This window comes from Myxocyprinus asiaticus, chromosome 14, assembly GCF_019703515.2.
Source record: "Myxocyprinus asiaticus isolate MX2 ecotype Aquarium Trade chromosome 14, UBuf_Myxa_2, whole genome shotgun sequence".
Classification (NCBI taxonomy): domain Eukaryota; kingdom Metazoa; phylum Chordata; class Actinopteri; order Cypriniformes; family Catostomidae; genus Myxocyprinus; species Myxocyprinus asiaticus.
The window spans coordinates 44,749,650-44,774,318 of NC_059357.1; the positions used below are offsets into that span (position 1 = coordinate 44,749,650).

The 24,669-nt window shown below is 35.8% G+C and overlaps 1 protein-coding gene across 1 annotated transcript; it reads right to left on the reverse strand.

Annotated features, from left to right (window-relative positions):
- Positions 1 to 44: 44 nt before the first annotated feature.
- On the reverse strand, positions 45 to 23,677 carry LOC127451531 (palmitoleoyl-protein carboxylesterase notum1a). Its single transcript, XM_051716276.1, has 11 exons — positions 23,204 to 23,677; positions 14,943 to 14,995; positions 14,773 to 14,868; positions 14,434 to 14,494; positions 14,230 to 14,288; positions 10,564 to 10,666; positions 10,285 to 10,476; positions 5,900 to 5,997; positions 5,131 to 5,278; positions 4,973 to 5,020; positions 45 to 4,485 (listed from the first exon to the last, which is right to left on the reverse strand). Exons 1-11 carry the CDS (start codon positions 23,554 to 23,556, stop codon positions 4,179 to 4,181), a joined length of 1,518 nt encoding a protein of 505 aa, XP_051572236.1. The 5' UTR covers positions 23,557 to 23,677; the 3' UTR covers positions 45 to 4,178.
- Between the last annotated feature and the right edge of the window lie 992 nt (positions 23,678 to 24,669).

Here is a 24,669-nt window from a genome sequence, read left to right on the forward strand (position 1 = left end):
TTCAGTCAGATTACATGGGCTAGGTTAAATGGTTAAATGGGCACTGTTTCAAGTCATGAAATGCTGTAAGTTCAATAAAACCATGATGTGTGTAATTAGGCTGTAGAATGAAATGCTAAAAAAAAAAAAAAAAAGACAATATTGAATGTTTTTGGAATAACTGTATTGTGTTCTCTCAGGGACACATGCATTCAACACAAGAAAAACAAACTTAATTATGTACAATTTACATCCCTTCTCTGTGAAAATAATATTATAAATATGATTTACATAACAAAATAAATATGCAACTTAGCAATGTAGATTGAGTTTCTGTTAAAAAAATATGTTACAGAACAAAATAGCAATTAGTTATACCTTCACATATCTGTTTTTTATTTAGTTATTTTTTTTCTTATGGTGGATCTTGTTTTTCATGAGACTGTTCATTGATTTCTACATAACATTATATTAAAAAGTGATTTTATATCAAATATGTAAACAGTCCAGAGTGTCTTCATTTGACAAAAGAACTCCCAAAGGAGCTAGATTTTATGAAGACCTATACATGGGTAAATGCATAAAGAGCACAATACCCTCTCCCAATGGAGTGAGAGAAAGTTGCATTAATAAAATTGTGATCCTTTCAACCGAGCTTTAAGTTGCCATTGGCTTGCTGTCATGTCAGTGCAATGGCAGTTAATAACATTTACTTGTTGAAGATGGGAAACTGCACTCATTTGGCTTATTTTACCACTTACATAATAAGAAACAAATTTCCCAAGAGTTTATACACAGTTGAAGGAAACATGGTAACAATAAGTGTAATCCCCCTTTTGTTGTTCATCTTTATACAATCTGAATGAGTTAAATGAAGATGCACCAAAAGTGTCCAGAGAACAACCTGAGCAGCAGGGTCACATTCAAGATAATGTGTGTCTAAATGTGACATTGGAAAGAGGATCTGTTTGCTGGGCTTAGCTTTTTATCCAGGATTTGTGGGTATGTATCTATTTTGTACTTCAAAGAAACACTCCACCTAAATATAAAAATTCTGTCTTCTTTATCTCACCTTCATGTCATTACAAACCTGAATGATTTTCTTTCTTTCGTAGAATACAAAAGGCAAAATTTTGAAGAATGTCTGATCTCAAATGAAAGTGGATGGTGATTTTTACTGCCAGGTACCAAAAAGCGCCTTAAAAAAGTATCAAAAATGTAATCCAAATGATTTATATATTAAGATTTTTGTTCCAGAGCTCGCAAAGCCCATTCACACTTGTTTTCGTTAAAAAAAATTACTCATTTTGAAGTCATTAATGGTAAACATTATTGTTCTCGTGTCACGTGACTTATGCGACACAGTGACAATGTTTACATGGACACCAGAAAGTGGCTTATTGCTAGAAAGCATAAGCGGCGAACACTCTATTCCCGTAATAATGCGGTTCGGTCAGTAAGCAGCTTTCTCGACATGTAATTTCCCCATGACACTTGTGTAAATAACAAACCCAGCATAAGAGAACAGTTTGTTATTTTATTCTCTGTTGCTTCGCTTTGTTTCCAAATATTTTAGAGTTGTTGCTGTTTTTGTTTCCTTAATTTTCTATCGCAATATGCAGCGTAATTGCACTGTAATAGTGGGGTTTCCTCTTATGTTAAACTCTGGGATTCCCCCAGTGTATGAGCACATACACACAAATGTAAGGGACAGTCGATATTTTACATTGGTGTATATAAATGGGTATAGTTTTTATTGTATGTGCTTTTCTCACTGTACGCCCAGAAATTTTGAAATCTTTCCGCTGTGTCAACTCCATCCAATGACATTTGTTGTCCGGTCTGTTCCATGCACATGCGCATTCTGCACACCCATCAGAATGCCGCTTATGTGTTTACATGGCCACACATGTGTCTGCCTGTTCCTAATTCCTGTTCATTAGATTCTTTACAATCAGACTAGATCCTTTTCATTTTGTATATACTTTTGAAACTCTATAATCTGTTATAGATTATAAACTCTATAATCTCCATTCTCTCTTTGTTTTGTATTTTCTTTCTCTTATTGGACATATAAAACTCGAATAAATTGTGGCTAAATATATATTGGTAAAAAAAAATCTACGAAAAAAAGAAAAATAAAGCAAACAACGTTTAAGATCCGTAAAACTGGATTACATTCGTGTTACTTTTATAACCAAAAGATAAATTAAGAGCAAAGATGCAGGTGTACCTTGTCCTGCTTACATGTTGCTTCAGTACTTTCACCAGTACTGTGTTGTGTGGGGTTGGGTCGGATTGAACAGTCAGCAGCCCATAGTTTTAAATGAAGTGGATCTGACAAACGCTCCATTCCAGTTCTCATTTTGATGCACTCCATCATCTCCAAACTGCTCAATTATAATCATCTAAACCAGTGGTTCTCAACTGGTTTTGCTTCAGGACCCAGAATTTACATTGGACATCAAGTGGTGACCCACAAAGGTACCAAAATTGTTCATGGCAGTGGTTCTCAGCCTTTTTGACTTCAAGGGCTTGTGGGCCCCTCATGGGCCTTGGTCCCCTGGCTGAGAACCACTAGTTAATGGTGCAAAAGTACACAAAAATTGTATTAAACATTTATCAATATTTTTAATACAACTGTATATTGCATAAGCCTACAGTATGCATAATTATTAACACAACATTGGCTAATAGTGCAGATTTTTATGTTTATGGTTTTTAAGGATGTCACTCTTTCTGTCCTGGCCAATTAGGCTAGTTTCTACCAAGTGACCAAATACCGAGTTTGAATTGGATGCACAGCCTTTGATGTCATCAACAAAATATATTGGAGGTGATTTCTCATATATATATATATATATATATATATATATATATATATATATATATATATATAATTATTTTTTTTTGTTTTTATATAATTTCCTCCCCTTTTGCTCCCCAATTTGGCATGCCCAATTCCCACTACTTACTAGGTGCTCTTGGTGGTGCAGTTACTCAACTTAATCCGGGTGGTGGAGGACAAGTCTCAGTTGCCTCCACTTCTGAGACAGTCAATCCATGCATTTTATCACGTGGCTTGATGTGCATGACACCGCGGAGACTCATGCTATTCTCGGCGATCCACACACAACTTACCACGCGCCCCATTGAGAGCAAGAGCCACTAATCTCGACCACGAGGAGGTTACCCCATGTGACTCTACCCTCCCTAGCAACCGGGCCAATTTTGGTTGCTTAGGAGACCTGGCTGGATTCACTCAGCACACCCTGGATTCGAACTCACGACTCCAGGGGTAGTTGTCAGCGTCAATACTCTCTGAGCTTCCCAGGCCCCTTTTTCTCCTTCTTTTTAAAAGTTGATATGCCTATTTAATTTGCCATTCCAACCATGATTATATGGTTGATTGCATTTTATTATTTGCATTTAGCGCTTTTATTTCATTGCTGTCCGAAACCCTGTCAGAACAGACCTGGAACCCAATTTTGGGTAAAACCCACCAGTTGAAAACCACTGATCTAAATACATAAAATGGATTGGAGCAAAATCGATGCCATCTTCACTCTTAAATTTTTCTTGTCAAAAAACCTTTAAGGAATGCCAATGGAATTTCTATCATATTGTGGAATCAATGAGATCAAACAAGAATCCTCTAAGGCCACATCCACACTAATCCATTTTTAATTGAAAACTCTTTTGTTTTCAGTTTCCTAATGTCATTGTTTTCCAAAGTGCGTGCTAATGGTGAGCACTTTCAAAATGATCCATTTTGGGTGGAGGAAAATGCAGTTCTAGTGTGGTAGTTCTAGTAAGAGGTGTAAACGTAGCAAAATCAATGAGTTTTCAAACAAAAATGGATTAAATTAGCCTAAAAATTAAATAAGATTCTACTGACATTGACAACACTAAAATTCTGAAGATTAAACCAATTTGATTCTAAAAGGATTGTCGTTTGATCCTATTAGGATTGGTTCCAAATTACGAGAGAAATTCTCTTGGCATTCCTTTAAGATTTCAACAAGGGAATTAATAACCGAGAATATCTGCAGGTGGAAGCCCATGGAGTTGGCACAGAGCCCTGGCAAGGGGCAGAGCTCAGCATGAGGTCAAAGCTGAGGTCGGTAAAGGGGGTTGGAGGTATCAGATGGACTGACAGGAAGCACAGCCCCAGTTAGGAGCGAGTCCTTCCACAGCATTTAGCTGCCACTGCTGAGCATGCCTAGCAGTTTACTAGGGTCCATACCCTGCTGGTGGGCCATCTTCTGAACATCAAAGCCCATGTGCATGAGGAACTGAATGACATTCATTTCCTGCCCTGTCGACTGGTCTCGGATGGTTGGGCATGTCGGATTGCAGTGTGGCCATGGACAGCTGTCAATCAAGTGTACGGGACAGCCTTTGGGCGGGGCTTTGTTATTTCTGCTGTTATCGTGTAGACTGCGATCCCAGCAGTGGAGCGCTCTTGGTAAAGATGTGCCTTTGACCTGAACGTCAGTCCAGTAACTACAACAGACACAAGAGGGCAGAGTTGCTCATTGATTGTTTCATTTAAAGAGTTTGCATGGTGACTTCACTAGTTCAAATAAACATAGCCATTTTATTCTCTTTACAAAAAGATAGTCAACATGAAGTCAAAATAGGCCCTATTTAGTTTCTTAATAGTTTCTTTAGTTCCTTGTCTTACTGTGCATGATTCATCTGTATACATTATTCCAAATAACAAATAAAAAAACTATTTCTTTGTGATCTTTCATCAAATTGTAGTAGCTTGCTTCACCTCTGAAATTACTTTCTTTTTCATCACTAATCCCTCTTATTTTCAACCTCTCCCTCTCCTGATATGTAATGCCAATTTTGATAAAATCATGTCCTCCCCTACATTTTGTCTCATTCATACTAGATTTTCATTTCTTTTATCTCCAGTTTTAGCTTTGAGAAGGAAGAATGGGAAAATCTTGTAGAGATAAACAGGTAAAAAGAGATCACTTACTTTCTTGTTATGAATTCATGTGAAAGGCAAGCTGGAGCAAACATGGCACTGTATGTTATAAAAGCAGAGCATTAGAACCACTAAGAGGACTATTAGATTAAAACACATATCTGTGCTGTATTCAAAATAAAAGTCTCTAAACGACCGGTCATACTTACGGGACATCCTTTAAAGTGTTCCTCAACTCAATACCCAAATTCTGAATATACCGCCACTGTCCCTCTTGGACAGGCTGACCAGTCAGATGAATGTTGTCTACAGTTAGCTGGGCTTCATCAAACAGCCATTGCACTATAAACACAGGGCCTGAAATAAAGACACATCAGATGTTAAAATGGTCACAACAAGTTTTTGCATTTGACAGTATCTTCAAAGATCTGTGTACATCTTTCGCTTTTACACACATGGGTAGTTCACATGTCCTGTGGTGTGACGAGCAATAGTCCATCTGGAATTATCTAAAATAAAATTTTGCTTATGATTTCATAATTATAAGGCATGTAGTTTTTATGACTCTATATTAATTTAGACACTACTTGGAATATTTGTACTTTTAAAAATTCATGTCACACAGGACCATTTAAAATACTAGTGAAGGCAGCAAAAAAACATCTAAAAAACTTCAAAAATAAATAAATAAATAAATAAAAAAAAATATTTGGTGACCAACTACTGCATCTAAAATTAACACTTTCTCTTAGAACACCATTAAATACATACAATTAACTGTAACCATAAAATAAATATGAAGGTTAGGAATGTTATTCATCAAATAATGAATGTACAACCAGATTGCACGGTGGCAATGCGCTGGCCAAGCGTTCACATCTGCGTATGCGTACCTGTGTAAAGTATGTTTCTGGCCTAATATTGCAACAAACAAACAAGGTATTAAAGGGTAACTTGGTATGTCTTGTGAGTACTCACGTTTAATGGTAGGATAAACTTTATATCCAAAAAAGCAATTCCATTCTTTTCCTTCATAAGCCTGACGGCATTGTTCAGGTACCACACCGCCCCAGTATCTGTTGAGAAGATGTTTTGAGTCTATTTAATTCCTTAATGTCTAATTTACAAGTTTACATGTTCATATAATTGACACAAGGTATGGGGAAACAGGTAAACATGGAATGGTATTGAAACGATTCTACCATGAAACTTGATCGTCACCACTCACAAGAAGCTGGGATGCCCAAAGAATGTTTATTTTATTTAAAAAAAATAAATAATTACATTTAGGAATTTTTGCCACTTTATATATACAACAGCAAATATGGGGAGAAGATTACATAGTTTGTGCAATTCTTTCATGAAAAGTTCAAATCTACCAACAGCAGAGGTAAATGGGTAGTATTACGGAATAAACCCAAATCTCTAATAATATTTTGGAAACGGGTTGTTTCAAATCCACAATTTGAAAAAAGCATCCATTGAAAGCAGTATTTCTTGGGTGCCAATAGAACTCAGAATTACTGCCACCGAGCGGTTGCTTGTAAACAGTAACTTCATCTATTGCAAATGTTCTCAACATGCAAATTTTGTCAACTTGTAGTCTCAGTGACGCAGTGTCACTTTTACAAACTCTTGCATGTCCAACATGATCACACAGGAAGTCGAAGGTTGCTACCGAATGCTGCAGTACCCTGACATAGACCCCGTTCTGTAGAGAAACTGACAAGCACCTTCTCACATCAGTTATTTTTGCATTAGTTCAAGTGTGTTTACCTTCTCCTGCGGTGCGACTGAAAGCGTGTTGCATCAGCAGCCTTAGAGACACGGGCTGAGTTCGGAATGCCATACTACCCATCGGTGGCGATTTCTCAGGGCCAGCATAGCCTTATCTGCTGGCCTAATTTGCCAAATAAATACATATTTTAATAATTCTCAATCACCTTTTTGCCTATGTATTTTTAATCGCTTTCCACTCTTAATTAATCTACAAACAAATAGAGAAAAATGAAAAGTTTATCCTGTCAGAATTTATTCATTGATGCTTACAAGAAAAGTGTGACAACTGTTTCAAAAATCTCATGCCCGAAGCCGAGCTCGTTAGCTGAAGCAGCGCGTGAGTCTGAGCTCCACCCCCTCAGGCCTTCAGAATTTCTTCAGAATCCTTCAACAGTGCAAATGAATGAGCAACTATAGTCAGATTGTCAGATTCATCAGCCAATCAGATTGATTGATTTGTTCTTGGTGGATGTGATTTTTAGGATATGTCCCGGTCGAGGCCATCTAGCTGGCCTTGAGTGACACAATCACGCTTTAAGTGATGTACGTAATTCAAGAGCGAAGAGCACGAGATCATCATCACTGCCACTGTCACCTTTGAGAAAGAGATCCTTATGGATTTAAAAACACGAGATGTTGTGCATGACTGTGTGATTGCTTAATTTATTAAACAGGAAAGAAGGACTGATTTTCACTTCAAGTAAATTGGTAAGTGCTTTTTGCATTGTTATAGCTACATCAGGAGTTTTCTAAGAGTAAATTAGGCTGCTTGAGCATTCAGTGTCGGATCAAGTTTTGAAAAGTATTGCTGCATTCCATTCAACTCGGAAAGACGGATTTTACAACTTCCTACTAAGAAAAGTGCAATGGAATGCATCTTGAAGTCAGAATTACAACTTGTAGGCTTGTGCAGAAATTCTCAACTCCGATTTCGCCGAGATGCAGGGGCATGATGTCACACAAACATGTCGACATTCAGGGAGATATACAAAGTAAGTGATAAACATTCACTTTATTAAGTAATATCGATAAATGATATTAAAGCTTGTTTAACAAACGCCTGTGTATAAAACATTATAATCTCTTTTGATAATCGTACACCTGAAGCACAAATGCTAGCGCTGCAGCATTGTTTATCATTTGGGTTGCTAGGAGACATCTCTAATGAGAGTCAAAACCCTGCTAAGCTAACGGGAGCATTGCAGTTTTGTTTCCTTAAACGTCACTTTCCGAATATCGGGGAATGGAATGCATTTATGGTCAGAGATATCAAGTAGGAATATCCCACATCCAACTTGAATGGAACGCAGCATAACTGTGTACCCTGACGAAACGAAATGTATTGCAAGCAACATTTAAATCGCAAATATTATTAGATATATTTTTCCAGGTATTATAGACCTCCTTGGCAGATTCATATGAGAAATTATGATTTTTGACATTCATTTCACAAAACAGTCATGCTGCAGTTAAAATTAGGCTTGCTTGAGCATTGTGTGGTTTCAAGTTCTGGCTTTCGTGAGTGGACGTGTTTTTAAAATATCAATTGGTATTATTAGTTAACTGCGACACAATGTATAATGCCCAAAGGCATAGGGTGTCTTACTCATTGTGAAACTGTGTTTTCTTAATGGCATGAATCACACTGAAGGCCTAGACTTTAAATGCACAGCCCGCCACTGCTACCCATACTGCTCTTACTACTTTTGCCATATGTGTATAAGGCAGAAATAGTATGAGTAGTATGGTAGTACGCAATTCCAAACTCAGCCATGGGTTCAGGTCCCAAATGTAAACCAGGAAGTAATAACATTCACATAATCAAACACGAGCGCTGAGCGCCCAAGTACAGGACGCGTGACGCAAATGTAATCATCAGCAGAGTGCTCGAGCACTGAATGTGCACAGCCTGATTTTTCTATCTGTGCATCTTTGAACGTGCAGAATGCACATGCACCTAGAGTTATTTGCACTAATTATTGGGTCCACGGGGTGGCAACACTCACAGTTGAGCTGTTGCTTTCACAAAGAAGCGCTAGAAGAACATGTAATTGCCTGTAAACATCAGGAGATTAATGTAAAAACAACAAAAGTGGATGTGCAAATTAGGGTTGTCAATTGGGCATAGAAACTCAATTCAAATTTTTACCTTAAATATTTTCAAAATTCAAATAATATTTGAAATTTAAAGTCAGCTGATTTTTAAACTGATGTAGTTTCCTTAGTCCAGGGTGCATTAAATACATAAACCATACAGCACCGTTATATTTTTGCAAAGAACATTCCTGGCAGTTAAAAAAAGAGCATTCTATTTTCAACTAATGTGCATAACATAAATAAATAAAACGTTTTATTCTGTCCATATTCTCAAATGTTAAGTCAAAAGTAAAATGGGGGGGGGACGCTTTAATAGGCAGTCCACATGGTGTGACACTTGCACTGATTCCACAGTATACTACCCCAGACTCAAGCTTCATAATAACAGCGATATACCACATTGTTTTTTATTCATTACAGTTGTATGTAGAGTAGCAATATTCCAAGATAGCAGTGGTATTCGGCTGAACTCGGTGGCAAACGCTTTTGTAACCATCCATTTGTTTTTCTATGTAAATGCGCGCTAGACAAAGGTCTTTGTTTCACTTTGTTTATTCAGCGTCTCGTGCAGGAGTGCTGTTTTTTTAGATGCTGTGTCTAATTAAAAAGAACTTTAAAAAGCATCTTGAGGCACTTGCTTTCAGTTAAATCGTATTTGTCTAGCGCAAGAATGTGATCGGTCTGACGTCATCGTCAGTGCTTGGCACACATCCAAAATTCGAATGCACAGTTTTAGCATTCGAATGTGCATGTTTTTCTTAAATTCAATGAATATTCAAATTTTGATTTGACAGCCCTAGTGCACGTCAAGAGCACGTGTGTGAGGAGGTCAGGGGATACCTGCATTTGTATAACTCGAGTCTGAAGGAATATAAAGACTTTATGTGTCTTATGTATCTTTGTGTCTAAACTCCTGAGGAGAAATAGTCCAGTGTCTCGTAGCAGTCGCAGTTTGCATGCGCCAACCGCCTGTGTATTTGCGCAGAGTTAAATGATGTATACTTTGACAGGCTCACTTTCGACTGTATACAGATACTAAGCGTTCACATCAAAACTGAAGTATTCTATACTTATTTATTAGAGATAATAAAATATGCATTCCATTTGACTGCATCACATCATTTACAACTAAAAACACAATCGCTTTTCCGCCACTGTGTACATTTCACTCGGAAACGAGCTCACACGTGCTTTTATGTTCAAAAATACTTCCTACTTCGGCCACTGGGGGCAGTGATTACAACTTCGGTAAGCGCGGACCGATTTCAGCTAAAGAACTTTTGACCTTCTGTTGCCGAATTCACTATGAGATAAGTCTGGTAGTGCACCATCTGCATCAATGGATTAGAAACATTTTTGTTCTCTGATGTAGAGTAAACTCTAGTGTGCAGTGTCTTTAAATTTAAGTGTGAGCAATAGTAAAATCGATGTGTGACTGCAATCAATTGAAGATAAAATTGTGGTAATAACACTGTCAGTATTCTTACTTGACCCCTCTCTTGATGACCTCAGTGGGTGCACAGTTGATGGCATCTACACAGTCCGTGCAGCGGTACTGTTTGTTGTCCAGGAACCAGCCGGAGTCAGCCAGACCCCTCACCTGGATGTTGGGGTGTCCCAATTCCTCCAGGAACTCAGACACTGGGTCCACATTCAGCAACACCCCAGTGCCGCCCGCACTGCAGACAGACATTATGCACAAGTTTAGTCTGCATCCGTTACACATTTCACACTCAGAACCTTTGGTCAAAGTGATATGGACTCACCTGCTTCCAGCTAAGAGCAGGATCTTGGCGGCATCCAGACCTTTGCTCAGCAGGTCCTTTACTACTTCCTTTATAATGAGTGAGCCCATGAACGCATAGTCATCTGTATACAACACACAACAAATGAATGAGCTGTTAATACAAAAGTGCAAACAGCTTAGAAAAAAGTCAGGTCTGAACTGTCCAGTTTCCCAAAAGCATCGTAAGCCTAAGTAGATCGTAGAATCCAACTTACGATTCATCTTAGTTTTGCGGCCCATTTCCCAAAAGCATCGTAAATAGTAGTTCTTGAAAATTCTCATAGATTAACAAGTGCTCTGGAGTAATCATACACCGTTAAGAGCATCGTGAGGACCCAGACTTATGCAGAAACCTGCAGGACAATCGCAAAATTACACCTAATACAATTTAAATACCAATAGCTACACTTTATGCTGAGAGTTTAATATCAGGATATATGTGTTTTATAAGTTATAAGTTAAAATAGTCCACACAAATAACTTTATTTGTTTACTAATTAATCTATTCATCCATTTAGACTATTTTATGTATTTCATTATTATTGTAATAATAATAATAATAATAATATTAACAATAATAATTACAGCAACAGCAACTCTCTTAAGTAGCACTTAAAGTGCATCCTCGCACATTTATGTTAGGTGCAGTTTTGGGAAACACACGTAAAAAATAACGAATGTTTGTAAAATTGCTCGTAGAAAATGCCCTTAACCGCTAAGATCGATCGGTTATTGGGAAATGCAGTCCTGGTTGGTGCACCATTCAGAATTGAATGAAGAATGCCAATTCGAATTGAGGTAGTGAAAAGGATGTAGAATTGCAATTCAAATTTGAATTTAAGGAAGCAGAATTAAAATGGAATGAAATTCAAAGAAATTCATATGACCGTTTTTAAGTTGTTGTTGTTTTTTTTTATTTTTTATAATACATTAGATTTTTTAGTATAACATGAAACCTGTTATCATATTAATCATATTCATCAAGTGGGGTATTTCCAGAATCATTTCACTGTAAAAAAAAAAAAAAAAAAAAGAAAAAAGTTCTTAGATCAAGTAAACCAACAACAACAACAAAAACATGAAAAGATTTACTTAATTACTGTAGTTTTAAAAATGAAATCTTTTGATGGCTATGTTAATTTGTTTTACGGTTGTTGTTTTTTTAGAGAGAGCTAAATGTTATGTCTATATGTAAAAATGATAATTCTACCTATTAGGGAATTAATAGGCATACTTGTTCAAAAAATAATAACGTTATTATTTATGTCACAAAATGTGTCTTGGACTAATGAAATTGTGTAGTGTGACTGTTGAATTTCTTTGAATTGCAATTCAGTAAATTCCACCTCCTTTCATTCCCATTCAAATTCTAATTCATCTTCCTGTGGGGCGTGGCCAATTCAATTTGAATTCCAACTCATGAATTGAAAGAGAGTACATTTGAAATTCTGAATTTTCCACAATCCTGGAACTCTCCTTACAAAAAAGGCACCATAGTATAGTGATTGTATCGCATGGTAACACCCTGTTGCTGTTATATATGTGGGTTCAAACATATGAAATTAAAAATCTATTTAACCTTGTTGTATCATGTAGCCATATGGCAACAATGTATTTTCTTTCACTGTACTTTCTTTCACCTTTCAGAAAAAAACTACAACATAATGCATTGTTGGAAATTAAAGGTCAGTCTTTAATGTAACCAATCACATGCTGTTTTTAAGCCAAGTGACCGTTGATTTTTCTCCAAGATACCTTTTGCTGGAGTTGATGATTTGCTCTGCAAATTGCGCTATTAAATACATTTCTGTTTCTTCTACGTCATGACTTTTTGCTGCATCTTTGAAAATATTAATTAAAATGTTGTTGCTAACTGATCAACTTTATCTAACATAGTTTACCAGAAAATATAAAAGTTGCCACATGGCAACACTGAACTACACTGGAATTGCACTAATTCATTTTCTCATTCAGAATTTGTATAGTGGAATCAATTATATCATTGCATTTATTTGGAAGTGGCACATAGTTGCCATATGGTAACGTTTCCCCATTTTTAATTTTTTTCCCCAAGTGCTTTTTATTTTGTTAAAGTTTTTAAGTCAGAAAATCAAATGGGAAAAAATATATAAATAGTTCGAACATTAAAAAAAATGTTGTTTTACTATTACTGTCACTTTTTTTTTTTTTTTTTTTTTTTTACCCTGTATGGCATATAAGACCAAAGGGCCACCAAATCACATGATGTAAAATTAATCTATTTTAATTTGTTTTTATTCTGCACTATTTCTTGGTCTCAGATCAAATAAGCAAATTGTGACATTGACCATATAAACTCATTCGTGCAAAAGGTCAGATTTTCTTGCTTCCACTGAAACACACAAGATGCTCTGTGGAACATTCTTAGATCACACAGGATAACATGATCATTAGGTTTTACACAAACTTGAGAAGTTTATACCAGCTGAAGTGCATGCTGTCATTAAAGCAGTGGGGGCATATAAAATACTAGAAAATTCTGAAATTCATGTTCTTTTTTCAACTATTCACTCAAATTAGTAAGCTGACAATATAATTTGTAGTGAAATAAAAAGTATTAAATTAGAAAAATGCAAAATAGCAGCAGCTCAGACTATTGAACCCAACTGTATATCATGGTACTGAAAAATTATTATTTTCATCTGCCATGGTACTCCAAGACACTTTAACAAATACCATAGTGTTAACAAACATTTTGAACATACATTTAAAAAATAGCTCTTTGGCTGAACTTGATTCAAGCGTGAACAGTGGTTCCACAAGTTTGAAATAAGTTTTCTTCAATTAAAATGACTATGTAATCTCAACACAAACACTTTGTGTCGAAAGAACCTGGTTAAATCGGGTAAACCCAACAAAATTAGTTGTGTTTATGTAACTTAAATAAATCTCTTTAATTTCTTAACGTACTAACTAGTGTGCTAAGTGAATGTTAGCATGCTAATGCTGGTCAGAAGCACTGAAGAGTGTAGTTCAGTAACTATGATATGGTTAGAACAGCATTTGCTCAACAAAGTAGTCAATCAATTTAATATGCGATATCTACCTGTCCTCATTGTTAGCTCAAGCTCCACTCTTCACCATAATGGTAACCCCCAAAACTCCAACATAACAGAAACTCTTCTAAATCTTAACATAACAAACATTAAACACTAACAAGTATCTCCCTTTATATTCATCTTGCACAAAAACACATAAAATAACACTTCATTTGAACTTTTACTTTCCCTATCGAGTCCCATGCAAAGCATGCTGGGAAATGGAAATCCCCTGTTCAGTTTCATCAATGCTACATTAACACCACAAAAGTATTCATGTAGTCTCAACTCAAATGGATTAAGTAAACTTCCATTTTACACTTTCAAATGGATTGAATGCAATGAAATCACGTTGTGACAAAATGTTCTAGAATTGTTTCTTTAGTTCATTTTAATTAAGTAAATTGAACAAGCAGATTTTTCTGACTGTGGTACAAGTTCAAATACATAGTATTACCAAGGTACCATGTTAACCATGGTAATACCATGATACTTTATGGTACTTTTTTTGTTAGCAAGATCAACTAGAGATTATCACTGGTAAAGCATCTTTTATGTTACGCTCTTACTTTGATCAGTTTTTGGTGTGGCTCCACTCCATACATCACTTGAACAATATGGGATGAACCTGAAAAGTGATAAACACAAGATTGGAAAAAAATTATTGGAAATCCATGCTGGCATCAAATCCGTGCTGGAGTATTTAAGCCTGTTCATTTAAAGTTGTCAGTAAGACTGAAAATGTATAATTAGACAACTTTATATATACTCACACCATGTTGGCATTCCACCAGTGTGGGTTTTCCTCTGGAAGTGATGACAGAATTCCTGTGCCTGAAGTGAGAGTAAAGATATCGTGATGGTCACATCAGATGTAAACAATACTTTATTAAATGGCATTTAAACAAGTTGGTCCTGTTCACACTAAATGAAAACAAATCAACATAGACTCTGAGTTAAAAAAAATTATGGATCATCACAGTACATTATTTCAGACTAAAGGAAGTTTGTCTTATGTTTGTTAATCATGTGGAGAATTGGGACGTGGTGTGAATAGTCCTTTGTGGCTGATGTATTGCGGTCTCTATTGAGGGACCATTCGCATTTCTAACCTGTCTTGGTTTGTGGCCATTTGGAGGAGCTCATGAGTCTTCTCATAGTCTCATATCTGCTGTCACAGTTCTCTTTGTTGAAACAGTACCAGCCACCTGCAGAGAGAGACACAATGCTTAAAATTGTTCTGAGTTATCCGAGTAATTTTTTTGAAAAGCATCACTCTTACCCTCTAGAAATATCAACCACCTTCTGCTTCCTCTGGACTCCTTTAGGTAGTACCTACAATAGACCAGACTAACATTAAAACCTATACTTAAAAGGACAGTTCACCCAAAAATGAAAATTCTCTCATCAATTACTCACCCTCATGACATCCCAGATGTGTATGACTATCTTTCTTCTGCTGAACACAAATTAAGATTTTTAGTAGAATATTTTAGCTCTGTAGTTCCATAAAAGACAGCATAAAAGTAATCCACTGATTAAATCCATATCTTCAGAAGTGATATGATAGGTGTGGGTGAAAACAGATCAATATTTAAGTCCTTTTTACTAAAAATCTCCACTTTCACTTTCACATGTTTTTGGTGATTCAATTTCTTCATGCATATCGCCACCAACTGGGAAGGGAGGAGAATTTACAGTAAAAAATGACTTAAATATTGATCTGTTTCTCACCTACATCTATCGTATCGCTTCTGAAGATATGGATTTCATTACTGGAGTCGTATGGACTACTTTTATGCTGCCTTTATATGGTTTTTGGAGCTTGCATTGTATGGACCTACAGAGCTTAGATATTCTTCTAAACATCTTCATTTGTGTTCAGCAGAAGAAAGAAAGTCAAACACATCTGGGATGGCATGAGGGTGAGTAAATGATGAGGGAATTCTCATTTTTGGGTGAACTATTCCTTTAAAGGCAGACAATATGAACAAGCACTGCCCCTATCAATATGCAAACTACTATTACTAGTATAAACTAGTATTACATTAGTCCTGAATTAATCAATTTAAACAAAGATATAAGCAGCTCTTGTCATCAGGTACTGAGTGTCGAAATATACTCTTTTATACACTCTTTAGATTGTTTCCATTCTAATCCTTGAAAAGGACAAAGAAAAATAGACATTTACATTTTCTGAAGAAAATAATGAATGCTGTTTGCCTGTGCAAACCTTGCTGCTACAGTGTTACAGTGTTCTGGGTGGTTGCTAAGTGTTTGCTTACTAAACAAAGTTTAAAAACAGCCCACGCCCAAGTGTATATATTCTGTAATATGGTTTGGATCCTTCCTTCAGTGTAAGGCTGTGGGATTTTTTTGCCTGTCATCATTTGTCAGGCTTAAGTCTGATCACATAGAAAAGTAATAGCGTGTCTATCGCAAACAAGCTACACAATTTGAAGATCATGTCCGTGGCACAAATGGTGTGGGAGAAGTTACACACCAATGTTAATTACACTGGGTTAGAGGTTTGTTTAAATCACTAACCCTAATTATGAGCAATACAATCATGCTTGCTAATGGGCTCTTTTCACAGACTCTGATGACGCGTTTCCGGCTCATTTACAGGGCCGGTTCTAAGATGCGATCTTTGGGAAGGCATTTTGACCTTTTTGGTGGGCAAGTGGTTGTCTCATCTTAGGACCAGGAGGGGGGTGTCAGAATTTTCTGGTGAGCCACAAGGAAAATATATAGGGGCTATTCCCTAATGTATTATATAATCCAGGAATTAGTTAAGAAAACTAGACAACAGCAGCTGCGATGGGGTTTGTAATACAGCTGCTGAGGGAGTGACAGTAAATTTGGATTGTTCTCTCTTCTGACTGCTGTAATTCAGTGTTCTCTATTTTATTTATTTTTTTCCTATTTTGGAAAATTGTGGAAACATAATAGTGGATTTTTTATTTTTAATTATGTAATAACACTGATTACCACAAAAATGAATTTTGACTCGTCCCTCCTTTTCTTAAAAAACAAAAAAAGAAAGGCAAAAATCAAGGTTACAGTGAAGCACTTACAATGTAAGTAAATGAGGCCAATCCGTAAACATTTAAATACTCACTGTTTCAAAAGTATAGACACTAGACATAAGCGATACTTATGTTAACATGATTTTAGTGTAATACAATCAATTACTAACTGGTTCTGTGTAAAGTTATAGCCAATTTTACAACTGCAATTTTACGACAATGTAATATCAACAAATCCTAAAACCTTAAAAATGACTGTAAAAATGATGATTTAAACAACTTTAAAGCTCAAATAATACATGAGTTTTAACTGAAGAATTAATGTATGTGCTTTTTTTTTTAACGATAAGTTTCACATTTCTGCCTTTAAACCCTCCAAAATTTGGCCCCATTCACTTCCATTGTAAGTGCCTCACTGTAATCTCAGTTTTTGCTTTTTATAAAGTAAAAGAGGGACAGGTCGAAATTAATTTTTGAGGTATTCAATATTATGCCACAAATGCTGTTGATTGAGCTCAACTTGTATTGAACCCGGAATATTCCTTTAATCTGCAATGTATACTGTATCCACAAGAGGGCATTCAGCCATTGTGTATTTTGAGTCGATCTCAATCTTCAGTCCTTTTGTACAAAAAAGTTTTTACTAGTATGAGAGGTATCAGTCTGCCATAATTATAGACATAGCTTTCATTTTCATCCCATTTATGCCATTGGCGACCAGAAGCATATGGCACATTTCTCACCATAAACTGGCTTAGAACAGCTACTTTTTGGCCATTTACACAACTCATCATGCTGTAAATCTGCGTGCCCTCAGGTAGAAACTAAAGCTGGACAATCTCTGAAGGATTTCATAAATTCAGAAAAATGTGAATAAACCTTTTCCTACACTGTAGAAAACATCCTGTTTTACAACCACAGTGGCACTGTAAAAAAAAAAAATTCTGTTAAATTTACAGTAGAAAAACGTCATAAACTTGATATTAACCTTCTGAAATTGTAAAAACCTGCTTTTTACTTTATATTGTTGTTAATCACCATAAAAATGACAGAAGGGCACATGATGACATGAAGTTCACCAATAGTGGCTCTTCCAGGAGCAATGACCAATAAACATGTACAGACAGTGCTCAGTGTCACTCACACAAACACTAAACACCATCAGGGTAACGCAGTAAACATTAACTAAACTACATTAAATATCAAACAGAACACCCCAATGTACGTAACTGATATTAAAAATAAGAAGAAACATAACTATTCTCATAAAAATATAATGAAATGTAATGGGTCACTCAGGGAATTGTGGAAATGCCCGATTATTGTTTTTTACTGTAATTTTAACAATAATTGACTGTAAAAAAAGTACATGTACTCACTTGTTAAACATAATTTTTACCATTAATTATACAGGAAAATCATACTTTTTACATCTAAAAAATGTCATTTCTACCAATTTATTGTAAAAACTACTGTACTGTCTTAAAATATATTTACATTTTTACTGTATATTTTACAGTTAATACTCATTAATCAATTAACTTCTTTCTTTTTCTGTAGCATTTTTTACAGTCTTTTACCGTTAAAATTACAGAATTTTTTTTACAGTGTACTGAATAGGACTGCCTTTTTTCTGTAGTCTCTTAAGATATTATTTGTGGTTCACAGAAACTGTGGAATCCATCATATGTAACGTCACATCACATGACACACAGGAGACCCTTCCTATGAGCAATAAATGCAGATCTGAGAGAAAATGCAGATTTAAATATGGCAACTTCAGTGTATTATAGAGCATCTGCTGTGAACATGTGACGGACACAAGAGTTACTGCCAGTGCTGATTCCTTGATAGCAATGCAATGTGATGTTTAGCTCTCTAGTATAAAAGCCAACAACATTTTACTCAAGCAAATTAACTGAAAGATGGAATAACAAAATTTTGGATTAGTCAGGAAATCTTTCTTTTGTGGGTTTTGTTGATTGTGCATGGATAACTGCATCTAACTTAAACTGGGGTTCTTTGTATTCACCATAAATAGAGGCAATTAAATATAAAAATTGCAATATTAGTTATATGGCACATTAGGGTTTTATATGAGAATGATGCTGGAGAATAAACACAAAACATGATGTAAAATATGGATTCTTGAAACCTCTCAAGAGTATGTGTGATAAATTAACAAATTTACAAGATTCATTAAGTATTAGGTATCATTGATTATATCGCACTGTCAATATTGATCAGTATTATCGTAAGGAAAGAGGAGTCACACACTGTTGGGTCAGATTTTGTCCCACATCAATGCCCACTTTAAAATTCTCCCACTGCCTGTAGAATTCAATTGCTGCTTGTTCAATTTACTTAATTAAAATGAACTCGAGAAACACAAATCTAGCACATTTAGTAACAACTTGGTTTCACTGCATTCTATCCATTTAAATTTGTAAAATAGAAGTAGATAGATTAAAATAGATTAATCCATTTGAGTTTGGACTACATTAATAATTGTTGGTGTTAATGTAGCATTGATGAAACTGAACAGGGGATTTCCATTTCAGTAAAAGTTCAAATGAAGTGTTATTTTATGGGTTTTTGTGCAAGATGAATATAAAGGGAGATACTTGTTAGTGTTTAATGTTTATGTTAAGATTTAGAAGAGTTATGTTGGAGTTTTGGGGGTTACCATTATGGTGAAGAGAGGAGCTTGAGCTAACGATGAGGACAGGTAGATGTCACACATTAAATTGATTGAGCACTTTGTTGAGCAAATGCTGTTCTAACCATATCATAGTTGCTAAACTATACTCTGTAGTGCTTCTGACTAGCATTAGCATGCTAATGTTTGCTTTTAATAGTTATTACATAAAGAAATAGATTTGAGTTACATTGACATGTCTACTTTTGTTGGGTTTAAGCAATTCAACTAGGTTCTTTCTACACAAAGTGTTTGCGTTGAGATTACATAGTAATTTTAAGTTAAGAAAACTCATTTCAAACTTGCGGAACCACTACTCACGATTGAATCAAGCTCAGTCAAAGACCTATTTTTTTCGAGTGTATTCTTGTAATTGGCTAATACACCAATTAGCTCATATTGTCTTGACCTGTGACAGAAACTTTTGATATCCGGTGTATGTTATGTTGGGATGAATTTAAAATATATTGGAGTGTCTGCAAAAGTTTTCTAATTTTTAAAGAGACACGAGAAGGTTTTCCTGAGAATTTGATCATTCATAACCCAAACAGGCGACAGCATAGATCTTGATTCATAATGATTGGTACTGACAGGCCAGCAAAAGCTAATTGGAGATGCTAAGAGTTGCACATTCATTCTATTTTAGACATTTAGCTCATCTCCAATTTAAATCCCAACCTTAGTCAATTCGACACATTAGAGCACACATTTCCCTCTTGTTTTACACAGGTCCCACCCACCTGTCTAGATTTTCTCTCGCCAAAGTCTCTAATGGAGAAAAGTGATGTAGTCCATGCTCAAATAACGATCTTACATTGATATTATTACTAAAAGTATAGTATTTGTATTAATATAAAAATCTTAAAGCTTTATTATGGATTTTACGTCAGATATTTGGTACTTTTGGTCAAATCTAAGTGACCATATTAAAACAGCCAAGTCAGGTTACTGTTTATCTCCAGGTAAATGGATGTTTCTTAAAACCTAGTTAGCTGCCTACCTTGACAGCATTTTGGGCAGCCTCCTTATAAAAATAAAATAAAAATCAATGGTAATCATAATTTTTATAGATTTTATAATATCATATAGTTACTGTTAGTAGCTTCTCTAATATCATAATAATACTAAATATAAATAATTATACATAAAGTGGTGTATTAGTGCTATGCAAGAATACTGCTTTCACAATCTTTCTATCATTTTTCTTAACCCTTAAATGCGTGTGTTTCGCCAAACATTATTATATATTCAGGTCTTTTAAAACCCAGAACATATATCTATCACAAATGGATATACAAAATGCCCAGACTGTGTCAAATTTTCTAAACATTTTCAAGACATTTACAAAATAATATAATAGAATATAGGGATGCACCGATCCGCGCTCCGATACTGATATTTTAAATGGATCGGGTATCGGTCTGATGAGCCCGATCCAAATCCGATACTGTGTGTTAATCATGTTCGTTACTGTCAAGCTCCAAAAATGACATGAAAGAACCATAAAAACACAATTAAAGTAGTTCATATGACTCGTGCATTTTATTCAAAGCCACTTGAAGACGTGCGATAGCTCTATGAATCACAAAAGGCTGTTTTATAAGTAAATATATAAAATGCACGTGCAGCTCCAGCCCGTTATTGAATGGCGCTGCTCTATTTACACACACACACACACACACACACACACACACACACACACACACACACACACACACGACTATTTTTAGCCTTCACGTGGTGTGCAATATTTGAGTGCTACTCACGAACAACATCTCAGATGTAGATGCTCAAAAGTTCGGTTTACTTGTAATATGCATTTAGAACGGCACTGGATGTGCTTTTTTTTTTTTTTTTTTTTTTTTTTTTTTGCAGAATTTGAATAAGCGAATTAAACTACTGTGAACTTACCTACAAACAGACACAAACAGGACTTCTTGAGAGTTCAAAATGTCAAAATAAAAGCATGAGGGTTTAAAAGTTAAAGGTGTCACAGAGAGACTCATGGAGGCAGAGATATGAACTCAGTAGCAGGGTTTATTGAACAGATGATTGAAACAGTGATGTAAACATTGTGAGTAAATCCAGTTGAGCAGAGTGGCAAACAGCAGGTGAGTAATATCCAGACAGGGTATAGACACAATGAACAGATAACTCACAACTGTGATGGCAGTGAGGAAGAAAGAGAGAGAGAGACCAGTGGATTCGTGACAAAAGGTGCACGATTGAGATATATTACTACATATTACTATTATAATCTATTATTATTATTATTATTATCATTTGTTTACAAATTATAATCATATTTAAGTTGAATGGATTCCAAAAAATAACTGTGTGAATGAAAAGTGGACTGATGTCTTACAACTAAATTGAACAAAAAAGAGATCTGAATCCTTTAAAGTCCAGATACAAGTTGAAAAAAAAAAGCTTCTTTTCTACTGATGACTTATACTGGAATTACTGTTCATTTTGCTGCTACATTATCCAGTATACTAGTTAACAATGAAGTTTTTCTTAATAATCTATACATTTATATTGAAATAATGTGTAGTTAGAGGTTTGTGTTTCTTTACATATTAAAGAGTACTCCCAATTAGTTCCACACAATAATGTAAAGATATTCTAAACTGATTATGCAAAAAACAACACTGGTATCGGATCGGGATCGGTATTGGACGATACTGAGATTTCCGATATCGGAATCGGATCGGAAGAGAAAAAGTGGTATCGGTGCATCCCTAATAGAATATATTCTGATATATTTGTATGTTTTCTTTTTCATATTTGAAAGAGATGATGCAACAAATCTAGAACAGGATTCATTACATCCACACTGAAATTTCATGAGACGCAACTGGCTGTCAAACACAAAACACATATGTTTTTATCAGGCACTTATTGAGAAGCACAACTTACATGTGTTACTTCATCAAATAGCAATGTCAAGTGTCATTTATATGAATATAGAACTAATTTGCCTTGTAATAAACAAAGAAATAGACATCTTGTAATAGTAAACTTATATAGATATGAAATAATCATAAAATTATGATTTAAGGAAATGCCAAAAATGGCCCTATACACTTTTGGCAATAAAGCAGTTATAAAAATATATATTTTTTTTGCAATTTTGCCTTTTTTTTTTCACTATAAGGTTGAGGAATACTAGGTATGGGCATAACTCCAAATAATAATAATAATAATAATAATAATAATAATAGTAATAAAAAATGGATGAGGTAGAGGGGGTGGAGTGAGGTCCCGGGTCACTAAATACCTGAGGTATGCATTAAGGGTTCATTTGTTTTTCATAGTGGACACTAATGCCAAGTTCCCACAGTTTCACTTTTGTAACAATAACGATTATGGCATTTGGTTCCCATCCCATACAGAAATCTCATATATGGCCATTTAAGAACATGCACGTGTATAACATGATAGTTAATATATTTGAGCACGTTTACATATTCAGATTTCACTAGTAGGCTATTTAAAATATATGTTACATATATGAAAACTGCCATATTTGTAGTATTTTGAAATATATGGTGCAGAGCATGTGACTATTTATATCAATTAAAACGGCAGTATATCTAAACATGTATTTCATATGTGTTTTGTGCATTGCTTTAAATCAGATTTCTGTATGGGCATTTACATTTCTGTATGGGTCTGCTTACTCCGAACGCCCCCAAGCGCACCTATGATGGCCAAATAATATTGCCCAGGACAGGTAGGTACCTCACTAGGTTTTGAGACACAGCCAATATACAGTATTTATTTTGTGATTGTAATATGTTTAGGTTGTCTTACCCTGCTAGGGTCCCGTCGTTACAGGTGACTGATGTATTCTCCAGGAAATGTAACTTCATGTCATAGTCGAGCTTTTGGGCCGAGCACGGGTAGAGGGACTGCGCCAAGTTCTTCACCTGAGTCATGAAATTGTCCATGTTCTCTTCAACAGCCGTGAAATCCAGTGAGAAACTCTCGGTGGTTTCGCCTCGGTCCCGGTACTGAGCGGAGGGCTGCACTCGTCGCGGCTGCGGGTTTCGACCTCCGCGGAATCTTTGCGCAGCGAGCGCACCGGACTCAATGAATCCCAACAGCAGCGCGCAATGAATGACACTCATCACCGTTATGTTCCTCTGCGGCTGCTCAAGCTTCATCACGCTGCGCTCAAAATCCTGCTTTTCGGCCAAAATATCTGTAGAATTAATGCGACCAGTTACACAAGGCACTTTATGTTGAAGTGCGTTGAACAGGTGAGCTCTCAGTGACAAACACAGCACCCCTGTAAGTGTTTCTCCTAATGTTCCTCCACTGATAATGAGAACTCATAAGTTCTGTGAGCTCTTCTGTTCAATACCTGTGTATTTAACCGCTCTGGGGTTTAACTCTACTCTCTGTCCCATGAACCAATCACTGTCGAGGGCAGTGCGACGGGGCGTGATTCAGTCACACTGATTCTGTCCTTTTAATTTATTGAAGAAATGCCCATAGTTTGGTCCTTTTGATCTGCGAAATTGCACTTGATGTGGTAGTTTTTATTGGCCTGGAAATGCCCGTTTCCTAATCCACGCGAATTTATAGAGTGAGAATTACACTCTTCTGACACACTCAGCTTTCGTGCACTGAAAAAAAAAAGTTATATATATATATATATACATACACAGTGGCATGCTAAAGTTTGGGCACCCCTGGTCAAAATTTCTGTTGCTGTGATTAGTTAAGTGAGTAGAAATTGAACTGATCTCCAAAAGGCATAAAGTTAAAGATGAAACATTCTTTTCAACATTTTAAGCAATATTAGTGTATGATTTTTATTTTGTACAATTTTAGAGTGAAAAAAAAAGGGAAAGGAGCACCATGCAAAAGTTTGGGCACCCCAAGAGATTTAAGCTCTCAGATAACTTTTACCAAGGTCTCAGACCTTAATTAGCTTGTTAGGGCTATGGTTTGTTCACAATCATCGTTTGGAAAGGCCAGGTGATGCAAATTTCAAAGCTTTATACATACTCTGACTCCTCAAATCTTGTCCCAACAATCAGCAGCCAAGGGCTCCTCTAAGCAGCTGCCTAGCACTCTGAAAATTTAAATAATTGATACCCACAAAGCAGGAGAAGGCTCTAAGAAGATAGCAAAGCGTTTTCAGGTAGCCGTTTCCTCAGTTCATAATGTAAGTAAGAAATGGCAGTTAACAGTAAGGGTGGAGTTCAAGTTGAGGTCTGGAAGACCAAGAAAACCTTCAGAGAGAACTCCTCATAGGATTGTTAGAAAGG